The 18,504-nt window shown below is 34.8% G+C and overlaps 1 protein-coding gene across 2 annotated transcripts in view; it reads left to right on the top strand.

Moving 5' to 3' along the window:
• Positions 1–4,035: 4,035 nt before the first annotated feature.
• The window catches only part of LOC116340662 (lachesin-like), a 44,527-nt gene continuing 30,058 nt past the window's right edge, over positions 4,036–18,504 (top strand). The window contains exons 1-2 of one of the 2 annotated variants that reach the window (XM_031767269.1): positions 4,036–5,643; positions 5,916–6,768. In XM_031767269.1, coding sequence (XP_031623129.1) covers positions 6,654–6,768 — 115 coding nt within the window. In that variant the 5' untranslated portion in view covers positions 4,036–5,643; positions 5,916–6,653. Of the gene's footprint in view, positions 6,769–18,504 lie in introns of both variants that reach the window. The other variant, XM_031767268.1, reaches the window with a different exon arrangement.

The raw sequence follows: 18,504 nt of genomic DNA, 5'->3' as shown, positions 1-18,504 counted from the left end.
GACACATTGCACACCAGTGTTGTCTGTTACACTACACTGCATACTCTTGCATTTTCATGTAGATTTTGTAAGAGAGAATATGAAATGAATACAAGCTGCTTAAATTGCCCTTATGATGTAGTCAGTTGCAATGAATAAATCTAAAATCCATTGAAAATTAATCAAATGTAAATCAGAGGGAGAGAGTTGCCAAGGCTCTGTCTGCTTTATTCAATATAAATTCCATTTTATTTGATGGCTCAACCGATTCGAATACTTTTAAAAACTTGATTGTTTCAACATATTCATTATGCGAGTTTTTGATTTATGGCTTTTACCAAAAGCAAGTGGATATAGTTTGTGCATAATATGCTTTAAATATGATACGACGTGAATTGCTTTAACAAAAGAGCTTCCGTTTTTTATTCTGCCACTCATTAAAATTTAATGTTAATGGACGCATTTATTAAATGCTAATCAAAACGAATTTCAAAAGCTAACATTATAAACAATTTCTTTACTTTGAAATAAATTGAATTTTGGCATTTTAAATAGTTTACAATAATGTGTTTGAAATTCTACGAACATAATTTTGCTTATAGCTAGATATCCATCAAATAATTAATTTCAAAGCAATTGTTTGGGAAATGTGGCAAGATCTGTATTAACTTTTTTTTCCACAAATTCCAATTTTTTCCAAAGCAACTTACAACACAAAGAAACTTTACGAAAAAAAAAACACACACACAAAATCTACCTGAAATTAATTGATATCTGTTGAAAACTTTTTGAGGGAAAAACACCATCGATGCACAGTCACTGAACATCGAAATTGATTTTTTCATATCTGAAATCTGCATCTTCATGTTTATTATAATATCATTAAATCCATCAACGGAATAGTGAAACAAAAAGATTGTTCACCAAGCAAAAACGATAAAAAGTACCACAAAACTTTAATTTCATAAAAGCTAGTCTTTCTTCAATTCTTTGAAAATGCATCGAATTCAATGACTTGATGAGGAAAAAACTGCGCAAAAAACCTTGGAACTTAAATTCAACTAAAAAGGCAATGAACATAATTCAAGAGCATCTTTTTTCGCAATCATGATTTTTTGTGATTTTTCTTTATAATCACAAAAATAATATAAGGTGGTTCTTCAAATGATGATAGTAATTTATGTCATTCGTTTGCATGGCCACAGACAAAATCGTTTAAATGGCGAGTTAAAAAAAAATATATATGGTAAAAATGCAATTCGGTAGGTGCAAACAAGCTCATTGTGCACGAAATGTCAACAAGCCAGCCACTCTCTCTAAAACAGAAGTTTTTACTCTCTGCTTTCGACTCCATCCAACTGATGATGCTTTGAAATACACTGTGCGAGATTATTTGATTTTCTGAACGAAAAACTGTGTATTTTTTTTGCGACGTGATGCGCACTACCGTTGGCCCGTTCCTTCATCATCGTCATACACTTTTATGACTTTCATCACATAAATGTAATTACATGGAATTTCGTTAAGCGTTTATGAGGATTATGGCAACACCGACCGAATTTACTCACTTAATTTGAATAGCATTAAAAGACAATGGCCTATGGCCACCATCGCCATAATGTAATGATTTTATTATGTAATATGCAGGAAGCATATCGACACACAAAAAAAAAACATACTGTAACATTGAAGTATTCACCGGCATCGGTGTTCGAATTCAACAATTCTGTGGGTCGTTCAAACTAATGGAATACATAGATTTTACAAGTTGAACGAATTCTTCGGGAAAGTCCATTTATTTGTATTTATTAACCATGACGCAAATTTCGAACTCGTCTTGATGAATTTTGTACTTGGCTGTTGCTGCTCTCAATTTTGGTCTGCGCCAACTTTTGCTTGTCTATATAATAAGACGGAATTAGATTTAGTCATGGACTAACAAAATCGTAATTAATTGTAAAACTTTTCACCTGATGCACCTCCCTATTTTGTCAAGCATTCCAAATGCTTTTTTTCTTCTTTTTCATTTTCTCGTTGAAATGAAAGGCATTTTTTACTCACGACAAATTTTTGGGACAAGAAATTTGTAATAAAAACTACAATTCGATGTCGGCATTCGTACGGAAGTCTTTTTTTTCGGTATTCTCTTCTTATACATCTTTTGTCTAATTTACAAACTTAACCATTAAATTCGGTTTATCGATTTGAAAATATACTGCGTCGAAAAATAAAAGTTGTGGCCAATTCGTTTTATTGTCGATCGCGAATCGCTCCATCAATTCTGAAACGAAAAAGTTCCCTCCATACAATTGTCAAACGGCAACACAGTCAAACGATTCGAATCCCATTTCGATCGAATCGAATGTGTCGTTTGCACAATACATATCCCGTCACACCGAATGCAAAAGCCATATAAGAACGATGCCAATCCAACAAATTTATACGACGGAAATAAAACTATTTTAAATCCATATTGCAATGTGAAGAATAGAGCTATAGTAAATGCACTAAAATCATTCATGGATATCAATAAAAAAAAATTGCACCCCCTTCCGTTAGCAGTCTCAAGAAGCTGTGCAATCCTTCCATTTCGTTCAGAGATGCCTTTGTCTTTTCTAGTTTTACACTGTGAGTTCTGCTTCACACAACTATATCTAATGTGGCAATCTTATTCGCATCTTTTTCCCTCAAGAAGCTATAAATTTTATTTCGGTTATAGTTATGCTGGGTTCCTTTTTCATTCAATACTGCCGCGCCATCGTCGCTTTTGAAAGCAAAAAAAATTCATATCTTTTTGCGTGTGTCGTTTTTCGACGGCAATAACACTTAAAACCGAACGCCGTATCGTTAAACGTTGCCAATTCTTGCACTTGTTTGAAAGGTTTGTGCTTTCTTTTTTTTCTAGCCATGGATTTTCTTTTATCGGCATTAGACACCGATGCTCAAACAAAGCGCCTCTCAATGACAATATTTTTACGATTTTGCAGTGGCCAAACAGAAACAAAAACGCGTTTTTTTTCTTCTTTTGCATCGTCTTGCAGATTTTAGATGGAAGGAAATGAAATGGAATAAAACAGATGCCAAACATATTCATGTGTGCATAGATAAAATATGATCAAAGATGTTCGTTTTTCTCATTTGTTCTCGTCCCTTTCATTGTTTTATTTTGTCATCTTGATTCGGTAGTTGGAGCTGCAATTATATGGTTTATCACTGCTAATTCGTGCTAACGCCTTGAAGTAAACAATTTCTACAAACGACACATTTTGTGTTTCTCGTTCACAAACGGAGTTTCGCCCAAATCGTTTTTTTTGTCACCACATCGAGCTCTTTTCATGTGCGATAAATCCATTAGTTTAGATCATTGCCAAATCGACAATAATTTTAATGGTAAGGCCGAAAAGCGCCAAAGATAAATGTCAATTGCTGGTGAATGCGACTGAAAATGAAACGATGTATGTTCGTTTTGCGTGTATGCGAATCTATTTTATTGACATTCAAAGTATTTCCATGAAGTTGTAATAGTTTCTTTGTGTGGCTCTGGTGTATGCAATTTTGTGGTCGCTAAGCCATTACAAATACGTACAAACGAACACACTCGACCGAATGTTTTGGTTGACACGGTGAACTGATTCGTGTATATTTCGACTAGATTTGCTTTTGGATTCAATTGTTTTGTCTACCCCAAGCGAGAGAATTCTGATTTGAGCAAATACACACAGTAGTCGAAACGTACCGCTTGGACTCAACAGACAAATAGGTAACAACAGCGGTAGCAGCAATAGCACAAAGGTAGAACAACTTAATGAACATTGATGGTTGCCGGAGATCTCGATTTCTCTCTGAATCCTCAACAAAATTGTGTTATGTCTTATGTGATTGCATTTCGGGGTTTTTTGGTCAATGGCAACTAACAGAAGATGAATAAAAAATATACATCACACGCAAATCGTTGCGATGCGATGCAATGCGCATGATCATCGTTCGGCAAACGAGTAGACAATTGAATCCAACGTACAATTTCATTTAGAATTCATTCGATGGCGAACGAGTGAACAAACGAACGTATGTGTGCTAACGCTGGCTGCTCTACACATTTCGACTTTAGTCATTTGTTAGACATCAACCGAAACGAATGTATTTTTGGCCGATGTCACCGGCATCAGTAAAATATTTCGCGAACACTATTTTCGAAATGTGATTCATTTTAAATTGTTTTTGTGAAGTGGTTGTGTAGAAATCTCAAAATTGACGAAAAAATAGAAAGAATTTAAAAAAAAAAAATGAAAAATGTGCATTTCAAGCGAAAAATGAACGATTCATAGCTGCATAACTTCTCATAAAATATCCATCAATTTTCTGATGTAAATGTTAAAGAAAATCACGTCCGAAAACTGCATGCAATTTTATCGTTGTGAATATTTTACAATTTTCCAAAAAAAAAATTATAGAACATCAAACAACAATTCATCGTTGAAGCGTGTAATGAAACTAAGTTCACGAGTGAACAATCAAATCCGACAAAAACGAAGACTACGAACAACGGAATTAAAACATTTATTGCATCGAACGAACAGAGAGAGAGAGAGAAAAACCATCAAAAATCACGAGCATACACAAGTGCATAAAACTTATAATGGATTTATTGGTCGAAAACAGAAAACTAACTTTCTCTCTTATCCAATTTGAATCACAATTTTCGGTTTTCTACAAAAAGTTCATGTGAATGTGTCTATTTTGCTGTTTTAGTGAAAATTTGAAAAAGAAAAATTTGAAATAGTCAGAACTAAAAATTGTAAACTTTCTATACACACACACACACACACATAGGTTTATTCATTATCGTCACAATCACAAATCATTAAAAAGCTACAAAACTGAGTTAAGACTCACACTCAAAAAAAAAGACAATTCGCAACGGAACAACAAAAAACAATCAGCGGAAGAGAGGAGGATCGATCGGGAGAAAAAAACCATTAGCCAGAAACAAACACGAGAGCTAGAAATAAAATTTACACGATAACATTAAGAAAAACTGTGAAACGGGTTTTTTTCGCACTGTTACAGGACATAAACTCACAGCCAAAAGACTTGAAAAGCATCAACAGCGAGACATTGCACAAATATATATACAAATACGCGAACGATTGAGTGAGACAAAAAAGTGCTTTCACAAAAGAGATAGAATTGTTATTCTTTGTGCAAAGAATATTGTGTTGTGCTGCGTCGGCGTTTTTTTTTTGCATCGAATGCATTTGAAGCGAAAACAGTGGTTATTTCCCGCAATTCCGACAATTTTCGCATTGCAACCATCCAGCCCGACATCGTTGTTGTCGTCTATTCACAATCCACTATTTTCCACACTTACTCAATCGCGTATTTTGTGCGTTTGCAAATAAATGTGTCGCGTTGAATCTGCTGCTGCTGCACAGACGATTGAAAACGAGGTGAAAAACACACCACGGGCCGTGCATAAGAGACAAAGAAGCAGGCAGGTTTTTTTACGTGCTGTTTGTTTATTTCGCTTGATATGCAAATACACAATGGATGTTAGTATGTTTACGCTTCGAACGAGCATGTTGTCACAGTGCTGAAGTCACAGTGCGAGTGAAATTATGTAATATTTTATGCATACACACATCGAGCGAAAGGGAAATACAAAGGGTACGTGAGGCATAGTGTAAGGAAAGAGAGTAACGGAAAGAGAAAGTCGACAAAAGACAACTGGATTGCTTATTAGTGCGAGAGATACAGAAGGCATTAAATTGCATTCAGTCACAAACAAAAACAATTTTCCCTTTTTTCATCTGAGGCATAGTTCCATTTTTTTTTTCGTTGTTTTCATTGTTATTGCCATTCATTTCTTTGTTCCTTTTGGCAGTTCTTTTTTATTCTGCTGTGCTACATTAAATGTCTAACTGTTTGTGTATTTGTAGCTCCGGTGCGTAAACTGTTTCAATTTGAAAGCGAATCACAACAAAAACGGATTCACGAGTGACGAGATAGTGAACAATAAAACTGGTCAAATATACATTTTTCAAAGTGTACGATCGTCGCCGTGGTGAAACAATTCTTTTAGTGTTACATTGAGTGATATACATGTGCGACGTGTTCATAATAATGCATCGTCGCTTATGTTCATTTTCGTGGCATGCAAACATGGTGACGGCAATCGATGAAGGTGAATATTGTGAAATACTGTCAGAGCTAATATAAACGCGCTTTTTTATTCTCTCTTTCAATGTTTTGTTATTGTCGTCTTCGTAGTTATTGTATGAGTCTGTGAAGTGCTCGCGCGCATATTTGTGAGTAACGCGTGTCACGCTCAGATTTTATAATGAAAAATTTATGAGACTTGCCCCGTTTCAACGAGTAAAAGAGTCGAAAAACGGGAAACTGAATTTATACACACAAAGAGAACAGAGGGAAAAACGGAAACTCCAAACTGAGGAAGAAAAAAATATATACAAGAATAAGGCAAGCGAACTACCAGGCGGAAATCGTGAATAACGTTAAAAAGACAAAAAAAAAAAAAACGGAAAAAAATAAACAAAGTGAGACCGGCATCACAAACGGTTGATGTAATAAAACGCCATTCGAACACACAGAAACCGGAGAGTAAGAGCGAAGAGAGGAAAGAAACGTGCAACGAGGCTAACGAGAAATGCAATTTTATGGTATTTGTGCTCCATTGTAAAAATGCAATTAAGATGAAGTTGGATATTTTAAATATACTCTGTTTGTGGATTGGACTCTTTACCGTTGCTAAAATTCCGTTGCTCGCATACGGTATGTATACATATATTTATATGTTTTTGCTACTAATTTTATGAACCACATTCAATCTGCACATTTTGTGTATGTGCATGAACATTTTGTGCAATTTCATTTTCTCTGGATTTATGGTTACAACTTCATTTTTGTATACAATGTAACTATTTTTTTTTCTCTTGTTTCCGATTGAAATTGTTGAGTTTTTGGCAAAACATTGTTGCATCAATTGTTGATAGAATTTCTTTTTGGAAATGCATAGAAATAGCAATACATATTTTACACTATTGAATTTATCGGTCACCATCTAAACCTGTTACCAATTAAGATTCGTTTATTTTCGGAGATTGATTGAATGCAATTCCGTGTTTTGTGACAAAACAGTTTAAAATAAAATATTCAAGAAGAGTGGAGATCGTTTAAAATGAAATGCTCACTGTATATGGACATAGAATACACAACAACATTCACAAGTTATCCTTCTATTTTTAAATAACAACAACACATTTCAAACGGATCTTTCAATTCTGTTGTTAACCCAAAAGTTATTCAGAAAGTGGTAACATTATTCGTTTATCTGCTATGTTCGATGATACATTCGAAAAAGAGCATTCTAAAGTGATATTTCAGCACAAATGACATTGTGGTGTTGCGAAAATATCGGTTATATTTATCTATTGATCCACATGCCTTAAGTTTGAATGCGATGTTTCATGGATGGAATGAAACATTGCCTTTCAATTTCTTACACAAATACAATATAACTAACGACGAAAATCTTTATTGAAGGCTTTGCCATTTCTCATTATTAGACAACATTTAAATACAATTATCCATTTTGTGTTATCTTGATTTGAGCGATTTTTTTAAGATTTCACAAAATTTCACCAAAATATGAAGTAAAAGCTCTTATGTTTTTCACTTACAGTATGTTTCATTATAGAGAGAGGTTGATTTAACTACCACAAATTTCAAATATCCTAAAAATGTTTTTGGTGTTGCCATATGAGACTCTAAGCTACTACGCCAATTAACAATGACAGCTCTCAAATCAGTACAGTGTTTGTTGTGCAACGAAAACATTATTTCCGAACATTTTCATTCACGGTTTGAAGCCGTTTTTCTGCATTTGCATCCAAAAGGACAAAGAATGTCGATCACATCGACTGCTAAATACATTAAAAAGTCAAAAGGGTTCGTAATAAAGTGAATCCAGCAGTATAAGCATGAAAAAAAAGTGAGCGACTAGCCCAATCTGAAGCCAAACTGAGCCTCCTCGCAACAGGAAGATAAACGGAGAGTCAAGTTGTTCGATAAAAATTTAGGTATGTTGTTGAGCCAAGGTGTTGAACGGCTACGCCGTCTTAAAATAGAGGTCTCGCGCTCTACTATCAGGAGAAGATTAGATGTTGCCGGTGTTCGTTATCGCAGTAAATTGAAGAAACCGCTTTTGACAGAAAACCAGAAGAAAAAGGCACTGACGGGGCAAAGCAAAATTCAACAAGAGATTGGAGCGAAGTTATATACACTGACGAGTCATTCTTTTGGCTGGTGAATAGCACTACCCATGCCTAGTCTAGAGCCCAAAAGAGAATGGTCGTTCGCACGGTAAAGTATCCGAAAAAGGTGCATGCTTATGGTTGCTTTTGTGAAGCTGGTTTTGGAAAGTTGACCATATTCACGGGGATTCCAAGCGCCGTGAGGATGAACCAACATTATTCATCGACACAGTTACCCATCGCTAAGAAGTTCTATGGCAACCACAATTCGAATTGGCTTCTATTAGAAGACAACGATCCAAAACACAAAAGTCGTCTATGCAATGCTTGGAAAGAGGAAAATGACATTAAACAAATGGACTGGCCGCCACAGTCACCCGATTGCAATCCGAACGAAAATTTTTGGGCTATTATTAAGGCATGGCTTCGTGGTAAAACATACCGCAATTTGAAGCAGCTCAGTTCATTCATTCAGCGCCAGTGGAAAGGTTTTCAAAGCGAATATGCTGAAAATTTGAGCAAAAGTATGCCGAATAGATGTGCCTGTGTGATCGAGAAGGCAGGAGAATGGATTAAATATTAATTTGTGGCGCCGTAGCTTAGATACTAAATAGAATGTATATAAAATAATTTTGTAAAACTCTTGAGTTTTATTATAAAAAATCAACCTCTCTCTATAATGAAACATACTGTACATTTATAACCATTTTAAAGATGCCATCTTAAACGGATTACCGCATTTAACTTAATGAAAAGTTGCATCTTTTTATATGCCATCTGTTCAACCACCAAATACCATACGGTATACATAATTGCGACGACAGTATGCATTATTGTTGGCACTTGACACTTATTGTGGTGTCATTGTCGATACACAACGGTAGTTAGAATGGTTTTTATTAACCGTCGGATATTACTTTAGAAAAGTTTTACAGTAATATTCATCAGCACGGTACGTGCTATTACTTACCTTTTTAATCTTTGGCCCCGACAGGATATTCGACATTACTTGTGAATGAGCGGGCGGTTGTGTGAGAGAAAAGATGCATGGGAAATGGTCGAAGGATATACTAATGAGAAAAGTTTTAATGCATCATACACACATATATCCCCCTTTTGAAAAATCTACGAAAACAATAGATCAAATACATACATGTAAAATTTTAAATGCTAGTCAGCTTCAATTCATTCGATTATGCTGGCTGGCTGGTTAATTTTCGAAAATATTTTCAAAGATGGTTCTAATCTCACAGATTTATACAAAAAACTTTACAAACCATTCCGACTTATTTCCACATGAAGTATGTTATTCGCTTGGCTCCATAAATTATATTTCTAATACATTCTAATCGAAATTGAGTTGATGCAATATTTCTGGTTTCTTGAATTAAATATAATTCCCTGGAATTTTCAATTGCGCAGAAAAACAAAATACATTTCCAAAAATATATTTAAAAAAAATGCACACATTCAAGGGTTTAAAGACTAACTGCATGCAACATGAAACGAGTTCCGACTTTTTAATTAGTTTTTAGTGTTAAACTTCGTGTCCAAATTTATGTAGTACGAGAAAGGGAACAGAAAAAAATGTTCGTCGTCATCATTCATGAACACAGTTTTTTTTTTTCAAATTTGAAATATCAACACAATTTTTGTTGAGAAAAAAGCATTTAAAAACGGATTTGTGGCAATAATTCTTGCGTTTGGCTATTGTTGGATTTTTCCGAATCGGTCGTAAGTTAGGTTCAATTAAAAAGTTCATCGGCACATTTTATATGTTAAATTTGTGGTAAAAAAATAATATTTCGTGTGCAGACTATTTTTGTTAGAGAATTTGCATAATGACAGCGAACATTCAGAGGCTTTTAAAAATTAAAATGTTAACATTTTCGACATACAATCTCTCGTGTTTTTTTCTCTTCTCTTCTATTTCATCGTCAATTAATTCTGATTCTAGTACGAATTCAGTACATGATTTTATGCAAATCAATATGCTGATTCATTTAAATCACAAGAAAAGAATCACTACACTAGAGATTACATTGAACAGCACTTAATGATTCTATCGAAAAATCAAAGGTCATAAAAATTGAATTTTTCCCATCGTCTAGAGCACACAAAACGAAGAAAGAATTCAATTTCACCACTTTATTAATTTTATACTGTGAATGTACATTACTGCCATTGAAGCGAGTTCTCATTAATTCGGGACTAATTTAATAAAAAAATTCATCAACGAAAAATGTCGATGTGTCTTTTTGTCTTTGCGAACAAAATAGAAAAATAGAGAGAAATGACAATGGCACCGTATTTTACATTCTAATCAAGTTACTTTTTGCAACACAATTTTAAGCTTTATTCACTTTAGATACATTAATCGATGTTATTGCGTGATTGCAAGCGGGTTAAACTGATGAGAAAGAAACGTAATTACGTTTCAATTTCTCTAACTTCATCCATTCGTTTTAGAATAAAATTGAAACTAATTTTAAGTCAATCGAGTGCTAATGTTTCGAAATGCTCTTTATTTTTGTTGTCTTTCGCTGTGCTGGAATTGAACGAAAAATAGGCAAACATTATTGAGTTAAAAATTGAAGTGGATGACGAAGCTGAATTTTCTAAAAACAGTGTCTCATTTTCTATGTGTGTTTATTCCATTTAAATTCTGAAATGCTGCTCAAAACACTTTCACATTTATAAAAAGCAAATTTTTCAAGCTATAAATGGTCTATATAGCATATGAAAATATCCAAAAAAGAAAAATCGGTTAAAATAATATTATGTTGAAAATTCAGAATCAAGAATGAAATCCGATCAAAAATGGCGTCAACTTCTTTTTTTTGTCTCACATACATTTTATCTCTCCGAATTAAAAGTTGCATTAATAAACAAATACGAATCATTTTTCATAATATCAACTGTGAATAATAAAATGTAACTGCATTACAATGGCGTGCGCGAGCGTGCAATATTAATTTACACAGTTTTATGATTATGGGCATAAATATTTGGTTGATTATAATGCAGAAATCACAGAAATAAATCAATAATGTTAAATTATTAATTTATTGACATCGATCGGTGTGTTGCCTTTTGTGGTTGGGCCATTGTAGGCATGCTTTATATATAATGTTGAATGGAGGTGGCTAGGCGATGAAAAAAAAACCAACAAAAATAATAATAATTGAAGCAAAAATGAGTTGTGTGTACGCGTAAAAGTATCAGTGTAAAATGATGTAAATAACGCCAATCAATTATACGGGGTGTAAATGCCAGCAGCCAAAAAGAAAAATACCACATTGAAATGAATATTTATGGGAACGTTTTTGTTTCACAAAAATCACGCACACATTGAGTGTGTGCAACAATTTAAAAGATTTATTATGTGTAATACACGCAGGAATGCAAACAAATCAACCTGATGAGTAATTGTGAATGCGATACCAAATGTTGGCCAAAATGAATTGATCAAATCTTCACCAAGATTTTTCGTCATTATATTCCGTAGTTGCTATTGAAATAATTGCATTTCAAGCATTCATTTCTATTTAGTAAAATTGTTCATGGCATACGTAACACATATAACCATTGTTCGTCGTGGTGAAAGCACAATGAATGAATGGACCAACACATTTTATCTCTAATGAAATTTTCTGTAATAAGAAAATGGTAATTATGCTCAACAACAATCACGTAGAAATGATTATTAGTTTGTTAAATATGATTTTATTGCAATCTGTGTTTGCTCTTTTGTCTGTTGACGTGCGAGAGTGAGAGAATGAGTGTATTGCTGGTTGACTCTATCGTGTCTGTTATAGCCATTGTTTATTCAGTTCATTGAGATCTGTCTATTGTTTTGTTTTCGCACTTTCTCTCACCCTCTCTCTCTCTCTCTCTCTCTCTCTCGCTCTCTCATTCTTTCACTCCGTTGTTCGAACATTTTGAGTGTTTATTATTTTGTTTCAATGGTCGGTGTGTTCATTGTTCGTCAACCAAGGACCGACTCATGCTATTTCCCTTTTGTCACAAATACCAACTGAACACAATCCACATCGCATACAAAAGCCATGAATAATAAAGATGAGTGACTTGCTTTTGTGCAAACTTGTCTTTACTCCTATTCTTTTTTATCTCGGGTCTCCTCTTCTCTCTCTTTCTTTGCTTGTTGTTCTTTTGCAAAGCTACCGAAAGTGATGCACACACACATACACACCCGCCGCACAAGCCATTATCCAAATGTACTTTACCATGATGTCTTCATCTTTTTCTCAGCGTTTGTCTCTCGTTCAATCTTTATCTCTTTCGATCGTAGTTTGTCTGTTAAAAAGCGACGAAAAGTTGATGCATGTAAAATGATGATGATTCTTTCGTGCTGCTGCCAGAAAATACCAACATCGCACTTCCTACCCAACTTTGGTCATTAATCAAACTTTATACACTGGAAACAGCATCGACCTGCCTCTTTATATGCGCTGGCGACAAACGGAATAACGACAATAACGACACATTGTCGAACACATTCCAAAACAAGAACATAAAATCCGAACCGCAACATTCTTTGTCATCGCCGCAATTGAATGGCAAATGATTATACTGTAATCAATTTCAATTTGCCGTAATCATCATATTTTATTTATAAATATATGAAAACCAACTTTTGAAAATGTGAATTTGATATTGAGGCTTTCGATAACTTGATTCGAGTTGAAACGATGATACTTATGATGTTGTTAATGTACTAAACAAGTGCTGTTTCAAATCGACTTTTGAACTGCGCTTCAAATAGAATTTAAACAACATTAAAAAAGTTGAATTAAATGTATACACGCACATACTTCTAGAAACCTCATACGACCCGCTGCCATGATGTTGCATTATCATGATGTATGCCAAAAAAAGAAAAAATAAGGGAAAAAACCTTCAAATTCACCAAGTAAATGGATAAGTGAATTAAAACAAAGTTTAGTGAAAAGTTTGACAAAAAGCTTTCACACACTGCGAACACTGTGTGTGTTTTTTTATGCGAATGATGGCGAAAATCCCGGCGTATTGAAACGACGACTTTAAATCAAATCCAGAAAACATGTATCATTGCGAGAGCACACTGAGTGAGCATAAATAGAGAGTGTGTGTGAGGGAGAGTTGGAGCACATATCAAAGTCGGAATTTCAACTTATGACATGTTAATACCACCTAAATGTCACGAAATTGGTTGAAGTTGGTTGAAGTGCTGCTTGGTTACAATAATAATAGATTGGAAATGACACACATATACTCGCACAGTGTAATGACACTCACACACTGAAAAATGTGAAAGTTTTGCATTTGGCACAATCATCCGATGATGCAAACGCAAATGCTATAGTAAAAACGTGTGCGCACAACGCACATACACAAACTAAGTGTGTCACAAGTTTTCAAACGCAAAAATAATACCACATTTTATATGAACTGTGTACAAGTGTGTCACATTGTTTCACTTGATCGTTTTTGAAAACGGCAGATTTTGTTCGTGCTCTCAAAAATAGAAGAGCATATTTCATGGCACATTCATTACTGCATTCGGTTTTTCCATTTTCGGTCGAAAATTCTACGGGAATTTCAACGGATGAATGGCGTTTATATTTTCAAGTGGCGAATAATAAATCGTTTTGCTGATGTAAGTTCAAAGTTCAGTTTTGCTCCTTAAATCAAACAAATATGTATCCGCGCATTTATACACACACACTTTCAACTGTTCTATTATCTGTATTCGCTACTCTGTTCATTGAAGAATCTCATTCGTTGAGGTGCAAATTGATTCGGTTTGTTTATTTAGTCAAAAGTTAAATTATCGTCAAGAGATCGAAAAAGAAATTTGCTGCAACAGCAGAAAAGTTCATCGCATTCACCGCCAAATTCATTTGTACGAAGCAATTCACACCTTCGAGCTTTTCACGACAGCTAATGAGATGGAGTTCTTGTTAAATGAAAGCGTACAGGTGAATGCCGCACAAATCTAGCACATAAATGATTTAGCCCTTTTTTTATATTATACATGGTCTTGGAGTCAAAGTGATTTCCGCTTGTGTATGCTCGGCGATGATGAGGATGACTGTGGCAGCGGCAAAAGTCGAATGTTGCTACGAAATGTATTTTCATTGCGCGTCAATTTAAATTGATAAAAGCAAACTGAATGAATTTGCCGATGTGAATTATGTAAAGTTTATTAAAATGTAAAAAATGCATAGCGTCGCTTCGTCTTCGATGCCTGCGACTTTTGCCATGACTGACAACAAGCCAAAGAAATTAATTCAAGTTTTTTTTTCAGCGTTTCTACGTACGTTGTATTACTTTTTTCTTCACTCTTATTACATGCATTACCATTCATTTGCACGAGTTGACTTCACGCAGTCGATGCTATGTGCACTGGGATTTCATTGCAAACTCATACGCAGGCACACACACACAAAATTCATGAAAATACACATTATGAATTTATAGAATTCAGTGGGATTTTGAAGAGTTGGTAAGCCAATGCTAATGATGTTAAGGCATTTGCATACAAGAAACATCGAAGGACGCGAGCGCATCTGCTGATGAAAAATGCTTGTTATCATTTATGCGAATCGTTTGTGCATATGATGATATATTTGGTGATCGAATCATAAGCGATCAATTCTTAGAAGATATGGTTTTTAATATGTTTCACATGGGGAATGATGATGGCTCCTTGGGAATACTCCAAGATTTCCGTTTGTTTTTTCTCTTGTACAAGCATTGAAATTTTTTTTTCATCTTTCGTGGAATATATATTCATAAGTAGAAGTTATTGTTATGCTAACAAGTGTATTTCAACTCTCTGAAATAATTCATCGACATTGCGTGGCGTTTGCTTCCTTAATGTAAATGGTTTCACTTATCTTTATGGCTTAAACCATTTCATTTCGGGCTTCGTTTCATTTTAACTTGACACTTTTAATAAATGACTTTCTCGCTCAATATCTCACTCCTGTTCGGTTTTTTCCTCTCTCCGTCTCTCGCATTGGTTTTAATGAAAGAAAAAAAAAACTCAGATTTACATAAACAGATGCATACGTTCTTTTATAGAAGCATTTTTTTGCGAATTGAGCTGAAAGTCTCTCGTGTGTCTTTTCAGAAATTTTGTCAAATTATTTGAATGCGCGTAAGGGAGGGCGAGAGAGAGAGAGAGAGTATGTGTGAAGTGGCTGTGTCTTGTTTAGCAGCTGTAAATTAAAGAATAAAATGAAAATGCTTGTTGAAATTGCGGTGAAACAAATCACAAAAACACTTATAAATTTCTATACGAATGCAATTACTTTTCGCCTCGCCGAAGAGAGAGAGAGAGAGAGAGAGAGAGAGAGAGAGAGAGAGAGACGTTAAGAGAGAGCAGACGAAGAAGAGGGTTGCGGTTTGTATGGAAATTCACAGAAGAACACCACAAAAATTCGACACGCGATGTTAGCAAATTGTTGCACAAACGATAAAAAATGAAGAAGTGAAAGAAGAAGAAAAATAGCAGAAATAAGGCGGTGGCAAACCAGCAATGGTAAAAAATTGATAAAAATTTTGCTTTGCTTTTATAACAAGTTGTAAATGAGCGGAATGTTTCGTTTGTTTACGCCATCAATTTCAGGGTAATAAGAACAACAATGTAATTCAGTGTTAACGACCAAAGGAGGCAAGCACGCGTACTCTTTGCTACAAAAAGCGAAAACGAAATATTGCAAACGATTATACTGAGCGCACACGGGCCGCTTAAAAATCCAGTGTTAAAAATGGCCTCATTCTATACAGTGGATATGAATGTGTACACTGTACAGTGTGAAAGGGATACCCTACACAAAACAAAAGCCAAAGAACAAAAGAGAATGAAACAGAAAGAAAACGAGAAAAAAATGTGAAACAAACAACGTTTTAGGTTCTTTCCATTTCTTGTTCTCTCTCTCTTCAGTTCGTTTCTCACTTCACAGTGTTAGCATCTCTGTATAATAAATGGCGTGAAAATTTGACGTGCTGAGATTAAAAAAACAGGACAAACGATGACGAAAAAAAGCTCAAACAAAAATGGTAACAACAAAAGGCCTGAAGAGATTTGTTGCGCTATTTGTTGAATGATTGCAATTTATATGTAGAAAATCAAGCGGTCTTCTCACGCAATGTCAATTACATGTATATTTGTTTAGTTGATCGTTGGCTATGTGTGCCCCTTTTTTAGAATCGGTCAAGCGAACAAAAGTAAAGTAAAACTTGTTCTGGTGTTAAAATGGCTACAGTTCGAGACGAAATCTGTTTGATGGGCACCGGAGAATTTAGAGAATGTCTTCAAGTTAATAGAGAAATAGATTGAAGCCAACACATACCAGATCATTATGTCGAAAACACGCTCTCGTCAAAAGTTTTTCGGTAAATTTTTTTGTGTTTGCGGTTTCTCTCTCTCTCTCTCGTCATCTGCTTTCTCTTTACTCTCTTCATCAACTTGTGTCGATTGTGACTGACAAGTTGTATAGCGGTGTGAGAACGCTTTGAGCTTCAAGCACAAAACCGCCCAGAAAATGACAAAGAGACCCCAGAAAACTACAGAAATACACATCATTTTCATACAAATTCACGTGATTCAGTTTGTGTTGAATGCCTGATAAAAGTTTATTCGTTCGACATTTTCCTAACTTTCGGCATGTCATTTTTAGTCAGTCGTGATGCAACACAACAACATTCTAATCTTCTTTCTCTCACATTGAGTGGGTGGGACATGTGCTGTCTCTACTGAGTAACGACGAAAAATGAAACCTGACTAAGACTACGACACAACAAATAATATCTAATTTTGGTAAAATTAAACGACAAACAACAATGACGCCGCACAAGCCATGGATAATCTCCGGTTTTATTCAAAACAAAGTTTCTTCTTTACATCAACTCTCTTTACTCTTTCTCCGTCTCTCTTTCTGTCGTTCAATTTGTTATACGGCATATATATGTGTGCCTTTGAAAATTTTTGGAAATGTTGCATTGTATCTAATGCGATGGTATTTGCTGTGAAAGAGCTTAGAATCATTTGTTCAGTTTCGTTTCATAATTTCGGGATTTGGGTTACGAGCCAAACTTTTGCATAGCATTGCAACCATGGTAACATGAATTAAACTCGAAACTATGCAATTTGTTCATTCTCAAACGGATAAACAAACTAATGACCTTTAGACATTTTTCGAAATCATTGTGCCAAATCCAGAATGTGATGCCATTTTCTTTATCATAAAATAACATGTTGTCTGTACTGCCATTATATTGCAAATTCTACTCTTATACAAATGTCCCTTTTTGGTTACGAAAATGAAATGCAACACCGAACATCTCTTTTTCTCTCTTTTTCATGTACTTTCTATCTGCAACCCAGATTATCACATAATTAAATTGAAACGAATGGTAGGAACGGGATAATTGAAACTTTTCCTACAAATGTGAAAATCGGTCAAAATCTCTTTCGTTACTGCTAAGACAAACTTTTCCTAAATCAGCAATTGTTTTTGTTGACTGGCTGATGTTAAATCGGTGCAAATGTCATACGATTAAACTAATGATTTATTTATATGGAAAATGTAATGTCAATTAAAACAACGTTTGTACAACATTTGAATAAACATGGCTTAATCTGTTTGCATGTAAAATACAAAAAAAAAAATATTCCATACAGTTTTTGAGATTGCAAGGAGAGAATTTCTACGGTTTTCGAGTTCAAATCAATATAGTCTAATGACATCGTCATGGATTGTATATCAATTCAAAAGAAGAACGCCTATGTTGCTTTGATTTTTTCATTGTTATTGCCATATGTGTGAGTGGGTGTGATGCATTGAAAATTTGTAAAACGTATTCTTTTTTGGCTGGAATGCTATGTTTGTGTACAAAACACTCGAATTCAGCACCGAATCAAGAGTGTGTGAGCGTACATGACGCTTAAATATGTTTAACACGCAACCAAGATAAAACATTTCTCTGTGTGTGTGTTGTTAACTGCTGTTCCAGTCGTTTTCGTAAATAGCAGTGCCGCAATCGACACATTTGAATTGACTCCACAGTGTGTGTGGAATGCGAGCAGGGTGCACATTTGAAACGTATACCATTCAATTTAAGATCATCATAATTATTATTATCGCCGAAGGGTGGCACCCATATAGACACCCTGCATCGCATAAATGCCTGAGCTATTGATAATACCTGTGTTACATATGTAGCACAATGGCTGGTGTAATCG

The sequence above is a fragment of the Contarinia nasturtii genome, unplaced genomic scaffold (assembly GCF_009176525.2).
Source record: "Contarinia nasturtii isolate CC-2019 unplaced genomic scaffold, AAFC_CNas_1.1 Cnas_scaffold_695, whole genome shotgun sequence".
In the NCBI taxonomy this organism is placed as follows: Eukaryota; Metazoa; Arthropoda; class Insecta; order Diptera; family Cecidomyiidae; genus Contarinia; species Contarinia nasturtii.
Note: the sequence above shows the minus strand (reverse complement) of the source record. Positions and strands in the feature narration are given on the sequence as shown.